This window comes from Haplochromis burtoni, unplaced genomic scaffold (assembly GCF_018398535.1).
Source record: "Haplochromis burtoni strain Fernald_Lab_line unplaced genomic scaffold, NCSU_Asbu1 Contig_1137, whole genome shotgun sequence".
NCBI classification, from domain to species: Eukaryota; Metazoa; Chordata; class Actinopteri; order Cichliformes; family Cichlidae; genus Haplochromis; species Haplochromis burtoni.
Genome location: NW_024583498.1, coordinates 59316 through 73568, shown reverse-complemented (window position 1 = coordinate 73568; position 14253 = coordinate 59316). Strand labels below are relative to the sequence as shown.

At 38.0% G+C, this 14253-nt stretch overlaps 1 protein-coding gene across 2 annotated transcripts; it reads right to left on the bottom strand.

Moving 5' to 3' along the window:
• Window positions 1–20: 20 nt before the first annotated feature.
• LOC121813102 (C-type lectin domain family 4 member M-like) lies at window positions 21–5982 on the bottom strand. 2 transcript variants are annotated; one of them, XM_042216614.1, is made up of 7 exons: window positions 5835–5982; window positions 4838–4927; window positions 2411–2524; window positions 1365–1643; window positions 1113–1276; window positions 873–985; window positions 21–760 (listed from the first exon to the last, which is right to left on the bottom strand). In XM_042216614.1, exons 1-7 carry the CDS (start codon window positions 5896–5898, stop codon window positions 634–636), a joined length of 951 nt encoding a protein of 316 aa, XP_042072548.1. In that variant the 5' UTR covers window positions 5899–5982; the 3' UTR covers window positions 21–633. The 2 variants fall into 2 exon arrangements, with proteins under 2 accessions (XP_042072548.1, XP_042072549.1); XM_042216615.1 differs by having other exon boundaries at window positions 1365–1526.
• Window positions 5983–14253: the final 8271 nt, after the last annotated feature.

Below are 14253 nucleotides of genomic sequence, written 5' to 3'. Positions count from 1 at the left end.
AAGAATTGTGGGTATGAAGAGATGGACATGTTCAACAATAATACACAGGTGGACTGTGCCATTTTTATTTATGCTCAGTTGGCATAAATGACCCAAAGTGTGCCAAGAAAATACCCCCCAAACCCTTACAGCACCACCACCAGGCTGAGCTGGTGATACAAAGCAGGATGGATCCATAATTTCATTTCAATCAATGTAAATGAATAAAATCAAAACTTTAATAACAACACTAAAAAAAGTCAAGCTGATATGATAACAATATGCAAAATACACAACATGAGACTTCAATTATAAGCTGAACTTCCTGTTCTTCTCTGCTGCTCTGTAGCTGATGTTGACACTGTGACTGATTAACAAAGTCCAAATGTAGAGGCCAGCTGTCCTTCTTCTACATGTTACAGCAGTTTGAACAGTGTTGTTCTTGGCTTGACTAAAACATTTCTCATTAATATAACATAGCTTAACAATAACTATCATTGCAACATGAAAAATTTCAGTGCAGATACTTCAGGGAACAACTCATTGGTTTGAAGTAATGCAGTGCCCTCTGTTGACCAGTTATTAATATCATCATTAATATTATATTTTGAGACTGAGACTATCCAAAAGTCCTCTGAAGTTTTACTGCAGTATTCAAACAGACAAAGCTTTCTTATTGCAGATCCATGGGTTCGTCTCATCACATCTCACTGATTTAAATCCTTCGTCTTGTACAGAGATTGCACAGTGACCATCAGAAGGAGGCTGGTTCATCCAGGAGCTGAGGAAAACAAGAATTCTGCTCAAGGCTGATGGACACTGGTACACTGTAATTGATTTATCACAGATTTGGGAAATACTTGAAATTTCTATTGATTCAAAGTGTCTCTTACCTATCAGTCAGATTCCTTCCATCCAGCCACTTCCATTTCCCATCTTCAACTCTCAGACCAATCCAGTATCTTTTGTTTTCATTATCTTTCCAACTGTTTTTACTGACATTTTTCTGAGGACAGAGAGAAAGTTGTCAGAGATATTTAAACAATTTGCTCTAAGAAAGCTTTCAATCTAAAGAAATTATATTTTTATTTTCATGAAGTCTGTCATAAAGTGTCCCACAGTTTTCTCAGTACCTTTTCTTCTTCATTAATAACAACAGCTAAATCTGAACTCTTTCCTCTGCAGTTTTCTCGAGCTTCTTCCCAGGTTTTCCATTCAGCACGTTCAGCATTATGAACTACATAGCAGCTGGGCTCAAAATATAACCAGCCAGCCTGACAAGCATTACATTTTCTGTCTGCAAGAATAGAGAACGGTTAATAAACAACATCAGTGCATATCTATGTTAAATTAGATAATTTTGTACAAATATATTTGGAACATACTGTTACTGTTTTTTTCTTTGGGACAGTAGGCATCAATGCTCCACTGAGCTCGACTAACATTGAGCTCATCCCGTCGTGTCGTCATCTGTTCTATTATTTCTTTTAGGTTTTTCTTTTCTGTCTCCAGCTCCTCATTTTTCTTTTCGAGCTCCTGGTTTTTTTCTGCAAGTTGTTTTTCCAAGAGAGTAGAGTCTCGTGTCAGGTTGTGAATCTGGAGAATGAGGTTGGTTTGGTTCCTCCTCAAGTCTTCAGTGTCTGAGCTGAGTTTGCAGTATAGATCTATCAGTTTGTGATTGGCAACAGTTAGCTGTTTGGTTTTTTTCTAACCGTTTCAGGCGAGTTCAGTAATTGTCAGTTAATAATGTGCAAACTCTAAGCCCCTAAAGAAATCCCATTATGTTGTTTTATTTCTTTTTCCATTTTGTTTCTGTAATTTTATCACTGTTCAAAACATCTTCTGTCTGTTCTAATTCAGGTTTCCCAAATTTCTAGGCATTAATAGCTATCGTTGTGCTTTTCAGATTTGTCAGATTAATTTTAAATAAAGAACAAAAAGAAGTAAACCACACACCCCGTACTCTTTCTTTTATCACTGCTGATATCTGTCATGCAATTATTCATTATTTCGAACCATGCATTCATGTATTTCACATTGTATTTTCATGTAAATACTCTGACAATAAAAAGTATATATTTGTTTTGAATTTTTTTTTCTAGCTGAAGATAGGTTGTGTCAGCATAAGGGCTGTACTGTGACTGCAGGGGTAATTCCTTGTAGATTGTCTTCAAATCCACTTTGGCCTCATTCATTGTTGTTAAAAAATATTCTCTAAGTGTCTGTCAAAATATCGTTGTTAGAGGTTGCCTCTAAAAATAGACCAGTTATATGAGTAACAAAACATTGCAAAAATCATAGTTGAAATTGTCCTGATCAAGAAATGTGGAATTTGTATAACAACAACAACAACAACAACAATACTACTACTACTCCTAATAATGATAATAAACACATCTTTTATACATGAAATGATCTTTTTCATACTTACGGTAGACAGTGACTGCTATGATGCCCAACACCAACATGACACAAATGATTCCCAAACAACAAGCCAACTGTTTATAGTGGCGATGTCTGCTCATAGTTCTGTCTGATGTCTTGTCTGGCAAAATATTTATAGTCTTGAGTTAGTGAAGTCTTGATAAAAATGTCATATAGTTTAAAAGTGGACATGAAACACATTTATTGGAGCTAATTTATACCATATGTAAAAAACTATAATAGATGTAACAGTGTCTGTGAAGCCAAAGAAATAACTGTTTGAAGTTAGAGATAAGAACATGTTTAGCGGGATCTTGTGCCAGTACAGAACGTAACATCACTGCGTTGCTTGGCTGTTGTTAATAGACTTACATTAGTTTATCTTAGTTAACTAGTGACAGAAGTGATATCTCAGTAGAAAACAAGGACACTAAAACAAACAAACAAAAAGAATTGTCTTAAAAAAACTCTTTGTGGCAGCCCCTGGCATGTTTTATGTCGAACATGATTGGAAGTCCTGACAGCATGTCAGCATGAACAAAAAAACCCCCCAGTGTTTACAATCGAACTTCGCTTTTTCTCACTTCTATTGTTAAGAAATATGCTCAGTGAGATAATGTGAGCTAACGATTTCTAAATCTAAATAAGAAATTAAGGTTTCCAAAAAGTGTGGCAATCAATCTTGTAGGCAATCTTTTCCCTGTGGACATGCTGATGGATGTTAGGATTCCCGATCACACTTCGGTGAGAAACTTAGTTACATTTATGGTGTGATGCGCATATGGTAATCAGTTCTGCCATATACTGTCTACATGTGTTTTGGGAAAGAGCGAACACTTTATTGCATAAATAAAGTGCTAATCGCTAACTAGCAAATAACTAAAAACTACTTCTTAAGAGATGGAGCTTTGTTTTCTTTTGTTTTTAACATAAAGCTCATTGCAGACAGGGTTGGGAGCAACCATCATAAATAGTTTTAGTTCTAGTGTCCTTGTTTTTTGCTGAGTTATTGGTCACTAGTTAGCTGACACTATGAAATTAACCAGTAACGTGTCTTACTATAATAAGGAACAAGAGAACGTTTGGATTTCTTCTAATTTATCAGATTTCTTAACATGTGAGAAAGAGAAATTTCTGCCACTGTTACGCAAAAACAAGACAGTTTATTATTGTTGTTGCTGTATGTGTAATGTGTTTACCAAGAAAATGGGTTTACCCTCATGCTAGTGGAATGAAACATTATTCTGTCATCACTGATAGTCACCTGTCACTCTCATTCTGTCCTTTCTAGAGATCGTTAAAAGTGCCTTAAATGACAAAATAGCTATTCTGTTAAAGTGGAAATCCAAAGTGGAAAAAAAATGTATGTAAGAGGCTAGCAGTTAAAACAAACCTTTGAATATATGACTTATGAATGTACAAAGATTGAAATACACATACCTCACTATGATATATAAACTATTGTAGCTCAATGTATTTTTGAAAACTAATGACCAAAGATGCAGTTTTGTCATTTTTTATTCACACATGCTTGCGGAGCTCTTCTGGAAACTAGTATACATCCTGATAACCCACGTGACAGCCGTGAATTATGAACCCTGCTGACACAACTTTCCAGCAACCAACCCAGTGACATCATGTTCTATGCTGGCACAAGATGGCGCTAAACATGCTCTAAAATCTTTAAACACTTATTTGTTGAATCCAGATTTGTAGACAGTGCTAAATCTATGATCGTTTTTTTTTCTTTAGAGAGAAGGGTATCTCATGTCCACTTTAAAACAAATATTGTAACATTGAAATACTTATTTTATTCATGTAGGGCAATGAAACTGAAGTAAACGTTCTTCTTGTCTGGCATAAAAATCTAAATAACAGAAATATATTGTTTTATCTATTTGCTTATTGGTTAATTGATTATTCAATGTTGCTATTTATAAGTCCAACATTTCCTTTTTGTCTTGCTGTCTCAAATGATGGTATTTTAAACACAGCGGTTAGTTAAAAAACAGGAAGCACTTCATTTGAGTGTCTGGAACAGCTGAAGCCACATATCAGCTTTGAAATGCGCGTTTACACAATGTAACTCATGCTGTTCTCCATCTTTTGGAACGTAAACCTTATAAGGAGCATCTCCTAACTATGAGCATGAATGATAAAATCATTTTATTATTAAACTGTTAAATACCACTTGTCCTTCAAAAACCTTGGTAAAAATGATTGTAAGAGAAGAACGTCCACTGTTTGAATCTAATTGTAAAACTCAGGATACTTCATGTCTCTTCATTAAATCCCTGTTAGGGAAATGCTCCAGTTTGAAAGACACCCAAACTCATCAGTACTCGTCACACCGTCTTGTACTGACAGTTTTAGACATTTTCACTGTATTGGACATTTATTTACGGTGGATTTGTGTTTTCTTTTTTCAACTCACCGTTTGTGTCCGGAGTTTTTTCCTTTGCTTCATTTTCTCCTTTGCTCATTTTCACCTCCACTTCATCATAAACCGTTTCCTCCTTTTTAACTGAAAGGTTGATTGGCATTCACAAGTTATCATATAACAAGGCTTTCTAAACCTTATTGTATTGAAATATTGCATGTTTGCTTTCATGCAAATGCTTATTTAATTATTTTGGACAGCTATTTGTTCAGTGTTGACACAATTCAGTGTCTTAACTGGGGTTGTGCTGGGAGCTGTCCAAGCAGAGATGCACAGACCTCTCTCTCAGCCACCTCCTCCATTCCTTTTGGTGGAAAAAAACAGGATGTTCCAAGCAAGCTGAGACGTAAACTCTCCAGTGTTTTCTGTGTCTGTCACAGAGTTTAATGCCAAAAACACCTCACCTAAGAGGCATCTAGGACAGCGGTCTCCAACCTTTTTTGTGCCACGGACCGGTTTATGCCCGACAATATATTAAAGGACCGGCCTTTAAGGTGTCGTGGATAAATACAACAAAATAAAATTAGAACCGGTACCGAAAAAAAGAAGATTTATTCATAACACACGGGAAAAGACCCAGGAAAACTGAGTTAATGATAAAAACGATAACAAAATAACGCTGAAAACCGATAAAAACCCTGAAAACCATACATTTCACACCTGAGCCTCAACTCTCGTGGCCCGGTACCAAACGGCTCACGGACCGGTACCGGTCCGAGGCCCGGGGGTTGGGGACCGCTGATATAGGACACATTCAAGTCAGATCCCCAAGCCACTAGTTGAAGTGGTTCAGGCACCAAGGTCTTAAAATATCAGTGTAAAAATCCTACTTAGCTCAAGATCTTATTTGCTGATTTCTACTGATATTTTTTCTAGTCATTGTTACTGCAGAAAACTGTTTAAAACAAATCCACATTGAGTAAATTTGCAATTTTATTCATCATAAGTAGCTTAGAATATATTTTTGATGCAGTGCATTGGAAAAACTTACCTTTTGTTGAATGTTTCTTTTTTTTGAATTTGACTGTGGCATAGCTAACTTCCTCCTCTGCCATCCTTGCAGACTTTCCGTTGAGCTTCGTGTAACTTCTAGACAGAGAAATAGCCCTTTATAAGAGCCACAGGGAACCAAAATAAGAGACAAGGTTGAATCTTCTGACGTGTCATGTCTGTTTCTATTGCCAACTTCTCCTTATGGGTGTGAAAATAATTTGCATGCGTGTCATGATCAGTATAAACCTCAAAGTTTATACTGGAAATATACTGGAGGCAGTGTACATACTGGAAAGTGATTTCTATAACAATATATGCAAAGCAGAGTCACAACACCATCAAAAATATGTTAGAGTCAAAACAGCATGTTATATAATAACTGTTCAAATAAAGACATTATCACTTTAGGGACTGGGATTATCTCAGGATAGACCACATGAGTCACCAGAAATTCTACTAGATACACTATGTGGTGTACTGGGGCAGCTGTGGTAGCTCATTGGAGACAGTTGACCCCCCGTCTTCTCCATTCTGGATGTTGGGCATGATACTGATCTCCAAATTACCCCCAATGCGTCCGCTTGAGTGTGACTGTGTGTGAGTGTCAGCATACAAGACACTTGGATATTGAAAAAAAGCACTTGTATAAACCTGTGTGCGACTGGGTGAATGAGGCTTGTAGTTACCAAAAGCACTTTCTCGTGATGTAGATTGAACAAGGTGCTTGAAACATTTCTCTGATATCTTGGTCCATATTGACATGATGGCATTACACAGTTACTCGAGATTTGTCGGCTGCACATCTGCATGAATGAGAAGTTGAAGAGTTGTATCTAATTATGTGACAATGAATGTAATATAATGTGTCATAGATCTAGGTCTGGTGACCCAGTGTTTATGTTTTTGATCATTAATATTCTTTGATTTAGTTACTGGTTATATTTTCTAGTTCTTAGGTTTTGTTACTGTGCCTCCCTTGTGTTCCATGTGTCACGCTGAGTCAGTTATGTTTTCATGTTTGCTCTTTCTTAATTTTTGTGTATTCATTATTTGTTGTAAAAAATGGATCATGATCAGGGTTTAGTCTTTTATTAATGGTTTGAGTTCATGTTTCCTTCCATTTACGAGTTTTTTTTTTAAATATTTCATGCCTTTAGTCTTTGTTTTGGTTTTGTTGATAGGTCTGCTAGTTCCCTTTTGTGTTCCTTTCTTTTCCTCCAGTCTTTCCCCTGTGTTTGTCTTTTGTCGCTGTGTCAAATTAATATGGTTACATATTACATATTTCATTACAGTTTTTCTCTTCATCTTGTTTGTAGACTTTGACAGTAATACACCTGCCTTGCCAAGAATTTCTTGATGTGTAGATGTTAAGCTGTTTTTCTTGACCATTGAAATAATTCTGTAATGCATTTTCAAGCTTTGTTCAGAGCTTGGAAAAAAAACATGTTTAAAGAAGTCTTGTCTCTTTTCTTCCCAAGCTTCTTAGATTAACATGAGCTGGATGTCTGAGAACCTTCATAAGCAATTCTGTAATGCACTTTAGTTGTCTTCTGTTGTCTTTCAGCTCTTTTGGTGTTGCTGAGTTGGTCAGTACTGCCTTTGAATCTCTTTGTACTGTGTACAATGACAATAAAGGAATTCAGAACAATTCAATGTAATTCAAATCTTGCAAATCCTGACAACTTGACATCTTCTCTTCTACTCTTCTTAGCATCTTCATCACTGTCACATCTTCTAGCTGTCTTTTGGTCACAATGTTGAGGTGGTATGTGTAAAATACGCATCCACATGAATGTGTCTCAGGTTGACCTCAGTGGCTTCTAAAACTGATGAAGTTGTCTCCCTGTATACATATTTCTTGATTTGGACTTACTGTTTGTTTTAACTACCTACGAAGTGCAGTTAATGTCCCCACATAGCAAAATTGGTATGGCCTGGATTTGGCCCACAAAATGTTCTTGCACATGGCCCACATACCACAAAGAATGATGGCCCCTTGGTGGCCCAGATCTGGTTTGCCAGAATTAATGCACACATGGTTCCAGCACAAAGCCAGTTGCAGACACACTGGTGGTCCTGTGCTGGCCCAGAACAGTTTCAGCTCTGGCCCCAGGTGTCAGCCTAATGTGTACCTTAATCAAGCCATGTAATAACAACATGTGCCGGAACATAATAGTGCAAAAGTAACATGACGAAACTCTGTTCAGACAGTGAACACTTTTCTGATAGTATAACACTTTTCTACTCTCCCTGATTACTTAAAGTGCTCTATACAACATGTTACATTCACCCAATCACACACTTTCTCTTCCTAACTAGATTTGTACACATTCACACTCTTGACAGAGATCCAGAGCCAGGGATCAAACCACTGACCTTCCAATCAGTAGGTGACCTGCTCTAGCTCTACAGCCACACAGTGGTAAACATGAGTAAACCGTCACTAGGTTTTGGATAAAGTGTACACTCACAAACCTGTCAAACCTGCATTTGAAACGTTTGCTACCATAGCAGTATAGTATTGCAACATGGCATTTGGGTCTTCTAACTAAAATAGGAAAATAGGAACATAAATAGTGCCATCGTTGCCAGACCTGGCGCCCATCTGGGCGACATACACCCTGCCATGACACCAGTCAGTCAGAAGTGCCAGCTTGATGCCAGATCCAGGGCAGACCTGTTTTCTATGAGCCTGGGCCACATAAACCAAACCACAATCGGGCCAGATGTGACATGCCATCAAATAAACAGTGGCATCATTGGCACTTACCATGCCAGAAGTCAGCCAGCAGTGCCGGCTTGACACCAGATCCAGGCCAGACCTGTTTGCTATGTGGGTCATCCTCTGTCATTATTTTGTCTTTCTGTTGAGCCTTTTGTGAATTTTACTCAGAGATGCCACAGTGTTAAAGCCACAGAGCATCATAATACAAGAAGTTATTGCTTCTTATCTTTCTTAACAGACTTCTGTTTCTTGTACCAACTTCTGCTTTTGACTGAAAAAGGAAGCTGCCCCATTTTTGTCTGTTAATGCTACACTTTGTGTTACATATACACTCACTGGAAAATGTATTAGATACACATTGAACCACCTTTTACCTTTTTTGGAGTAGATTCAACAAAGTGCTGCAAACATTTTTTTCTGAGATTTTGGTCCAAATGATAGCATCACACAGTTACCACATAATAGCCAGGCGTTAACAAATAAATAAGGTTTGTACGCTGTTAGGGGACTTTGGCTTCCTTGTCAGAAGACGTTACCTGCTTAAACATGTATGAGTCACCTATTCATAAAATAATATATATCCTTGTGGCTTTTAACAGCCTAAATATGCTTCAGAAATATTTCTGCTCATGTTAAAAAATCTTCTGCACATTCAAAATGGCACAGGTCTCTGTTTGGGAATCAAGCACATGCCATCCATGCTACAGAGTATGACTGAAAACAAGAAGCCCAGGCAACATCTTAAGATTACATCACAAACGGCCCGGAGGCCAACACTAGGAAAGTACCCAGATGCAGACACAACATAGTCAGTATTTACAACACAGATCTTGACTGCTTACATGCAGTGAAGCCGATTTCCAGCTTGGGGAGGGTATTGTAGACTGGGCAGCTGAGTATTTGTATTTGTCCAACCTGAGGTTTAGTGTTTCCAGCGAGGCAGCGGGCAGGAGGACAGGCGGTAGAGGTGAAGAGAATCCAAGTTTAGATGGCAAGGTTCAGTGGTGGGTGAGATTTCTGGCTGGGAGCTGGGTGCTTACGGTGTAACTGATGAGTCAAAAACTGAGAACACAAGGAGAAGCAGGTAAGGCAAAACATCGACCTGAGATGCAACTTGTTACCACCATTGGCAGCTGTCGGACTGGCAAAGGAGAGGTGACGACACTGGGTTTAAATGCAACCTCTTAATTGCAGCTGATGCACCACAGGCGAAGGAGATTACCTGAGCTACACCTCAGGGTGGACCCAGGGGAACAGTGTGCGAGGAGACAAACCCAACACTCGCTCAGATCATGACAGATTAGCTAGAAATCAAGCAAAAGCACATCTAAACTAAAATATACTCAAATAAATCAATAAAACAACATGATTTTCAGACCTTTTTAGTAAAATTTCTATTGTTGCCGGTATTCTTTACAAAGTATTATTTTAACATTCACAGAATTGTCTATGAAGGTTGTCAGACATCCAGGTCATGGATGATTGTCAGCCTTCACATTTCTTACAGCAGCTTAAATAAAGTTGTTGTTTTCTTAATTAAAACTTTTGTCAAAAAGATAAAGGTTAACGATAAGGTTACATTCCATTAAATATTAGAGATCAACACTAAAAATCTACATTCATAACAATAACTATCACCCAACATAAAAATATCAGAATAGAGATACAGCACTTCAGACAATAATTTTTAATCCAATTCCAGAAAGAATTACGAATTACCTCAATTTGGTTTAACAAACATTTTTCCTGCCCTTATCAGCTTGAAGAAAATAAATACAAAAGTAAATATATGTTAGGTCTTTACTAAGATATCTGCTGATCAAACAGAAGGTGCTACCAACCTAATACCACCCAAACAGCTCTTTGGTGATTGACCCTGGATCTCTGATAGTGTTTGTTTTAATCCAGGATATTTGAAGCTGATTAACTGAGTCCTGTGTGCTACTGAATGGGACCTTAAATTGGACATGAAACACTACATGTATAAGCCCAAATTTACACCATGGAGCCCTGCTCTCAAAAACTGAATTGATGTAACACTATCTGTGGAGCTGGATTTAAGAAGCAGTTTTTAGAGCATGTTCAGCACCACCTTGTGTCAGTACAGAGCGCCACGCCATCAGGTTGGTTGGTTGAAGTCACTTTCACCCTCTGTCTCTTAAGCAGTACGTGGTTCTTTGTTTTGTTAGCTGCACTGAAATGGGACAATCAAAGCATGATAGGGAATCCTGACATCTTCCAACATGTCTGAAGGGAGAAATAAAAGTCCACATTACACTGGATTTTCCCATTTCAATACAGCTAGCCAAACAATGAAAGAACCATTTGTTGCTTAAGGGTGAAAGTGGACAGTATATCCTCGGTTAATTAACATAAAACTCATTTCTGCAAAGAGACATTACAAAAGTGTGTAATGTAAGTCTGTTTATTGCAACCAACCAACCTGACACAAGATGGTGCTAAATATGTTCTAAAAACTTTAACTTTAGGCGCTTACTTCTTAAATCCAGCTTCACAGACAGTGTTAAATCTATGCCAGTTTTTGAGAGCAGGACTCCATGTTGTAAATTAGGCTTTATGCATGCAGTCCATTTTAATGAATCAGGCTTATTCTGGCACAACGTGCAGATGCATGATTGGATTTGAATCTGGGGAGTTTGGAGATCAGGTAAACCATTTGAGCCTCTTATTGTGTTTCTTAAAGCTTCCTTAGTAGTTTTTGTTGTATCATTTAATTCATTGCCTCGAAGGAAGAGGCCACTTAGAGCCTTTTGTGCCATGTGTGGGCTCAATGGATGCACAGGGCCTCACAGCCAGTGTGGCACCCCTGATTTTCAAGCTCCGCCTCAGTATGTTTGGAGAGAATTAAAATCACTTGTGTTCATTTGTAGCTAGACGAGCTCGTTCATGTGTTTACTGGTTAAACATTAAATGTAGTATATAAACTACACTGAAATTATAGGGAAGCTTTAGTTTGTGTTTGTGGTATAATCAATTCATAATCATCAGTGAAGACATCTATAACCATCCGATGGGTTGATTAATTCTCACGTCAAATGTTAGCCTGAGCCAGTGGATACCTATGCAGATGGATCAAGAAGCCAAATTTTGACCAACTTTTCTAAAAAAGGCAAAAAGGAGAAGTTTGGAAAATGATAAAGAGTGTGGTCATTGGCATATGTGACATGTGAACATAAATTTTACTCATGCTGTGGTTTAGCTTTTATTATTTTCTTTTTAAAATAGAAAAATGTTTATTGTACTTTATTTTATTTTATATTCATCTTTTGCTGTCATTTGCACATTAATGCTGGATAAATTTGTTTCCTAATGTATTTTCTATTTATCTAGACAATGGCCCAGTTTATTTTCATTTTTGTTTTTATTTTTATGTGGGAGGTGAGAGAATTTAATAATATGTTTTATGCTGAAGTGCTTTGTTTTGTAAATCAGATTTTTTTTGCATCCAAGTCTGTGATTGGCTGGTTTTGTGGCACAAATATAACGGTGTACAGAAAGCGTTGAGCACGCACGGGCAGAAATGTTGAGAACGCAAGCAACACATTGCGAGTGAGCACAAATGCAAAAACTGAGCGAGAGGGGCTGCTATTGTGTGTGCGTATGGATAATGGATGATCTGATATCCTCGTGTGGTGTTGTTCCCAGACCATCATTAAAATGTTGTTCCAGGTTCAACATTGCAAGTGACCAATCACATTGTTGTGACGTTATTCCAAGCCATTCGTGCATTTATGAAATTCCAATGTTGCAAGGACAATATCAGTTCTGCTTACTGTTTATTAAAGAGTTACGGTTAGGATTAGGGTCAGGGTCCGTTGATCGGCGGACAGAGGCGGTTTCACGCAGCTTAAGTACAGTTTTTTGTTTTACGCCGGTTTTTCCCGAAGTCGCAAAAGTATGACGTCACAACATTCTGATTGGTCACTTGCAATGTTGATCCTGGAACAACATTTAGTATGATGATCTGGAAACAACACCAACACGAGGATATCAGATCAACCTATGGATAATAGCAAACACTGAAATACATTTTTTGCATGCAGCAATGAATTTTGTTCACGCAAATTTACTTCGCTCAAAATAAATTTCTCCTCAAACTGCAACACTTGCACCTGCAATTTTTTTATTTTTTTATTTATTTTTATTTTTTACGTGCGCTCAGAATAGTGGCTCAAAAATAATGCCATAAGGGGATGGGTGTTTTCTCTCTCTCACAGATAAACAGACTTGATAAAAATGAACTAAAAAAAGAAAGAACTCGAATATAAGACAGGAATATTAACATGACGCCTGACGCACGATGTGAGTGGGCGCTAACACCGACTCAGACCTTTCCTCAGTTGATCTCAATGGGTAACATTATAGGGTAAGTCAAGGTCTCACAATGGTTTCACCCAAAACTTCTTGGCTCTCCACCATTTGGTGTTAGACCTGAAGAAGCTTCCAGATGACAAGTAAAATGACGTCAAGAAAAGTCCACTTTTTTTCTTTCTAAGCTCCTTTGATGACCATGACCTGGATACGTGAGAAGCTACACAGACTTATACCAACTGTATCTTTTCAAAGTACAATGACTTCAGTGACACAAAGAACAATAGCTGAATAACACTTTAAACCTTTAACTGCGTTTTTCTTAATGCTGATATGCGGATGTGGAGGGTGAAGGTGACGGTGGTCCCAGTGGTAATCGGAGCACTAGGTGCGGTGAGTCCCAAGCTAGACGAATGGCTCCATAAGATCCCAAATTCTGTCCAGAAGAGCGCAGTCCCAGGAACAGCTCAGATACTGCGCAGGACCCTCAAGCTCCCAGGCCTCTGGTAGAGTACCCGAGCTTGAAGGATGAACCGCCCGCAGGGGCGAGCTGGGTGTTGTTTTCATATTAATTATTAGTAACATATAAATAATAACAGCTTGACAATAAAATAAACCCTTATAATTAACTTTATTTAGTAATATTTAAAAACAAAACCTGAGTAGATGTTTCCGTGGTAATATTTACTTAATATATTTATGTAATTATATTTACAGATCACAAAAGTCTTCTGAAGTCTAAGTAATTCAAACAGTTAGGGTCTCTTTTTACAAATCCAATGGTTCTTCTTGTCACAGCTCACTGATTTAGGGAGGAGGCTGCTGAATCCAGCTGAGGAACAAACAAGTTTGATTAAAGCTCATAATTATTGACATAAAACAAAATTGATTTATCCCAGATTTGGAAAAATATTTTAAATCTTTATTGTTTCAAAGTTTCTCTTACTTATCAGTCAGATCTCTTCCATCCCCCCATAACCCCCATCCCCCCGGCCTGAGCGATGCGGTCCAGCAAATCAACCAACCCCTTCATCTCAGTCTCAAAATCCGAGGTGGAACAGTCTGCGGGGTCCATGTTCTGGTCACTTCTTCCATCAAATGGTTGGTCTTATATCTATACCTCCCTCACACCCAACCATACATCACAGCAGTTGTTCTGTTTTTGAAGTATAATTCAGCCATTGTCTTGTAGAAGATGTCACTGCCACCAGTAAGCGATGTTGTGTAGGCCAGCTTCTACTTTTGGCTGAAAAAAATAAGTTGTCCTACAGCATGTTTGAACTTTACACTGTGTATTCGTTTACACACACACACACACACACACACACACACACACACACACACACACACACACACACAC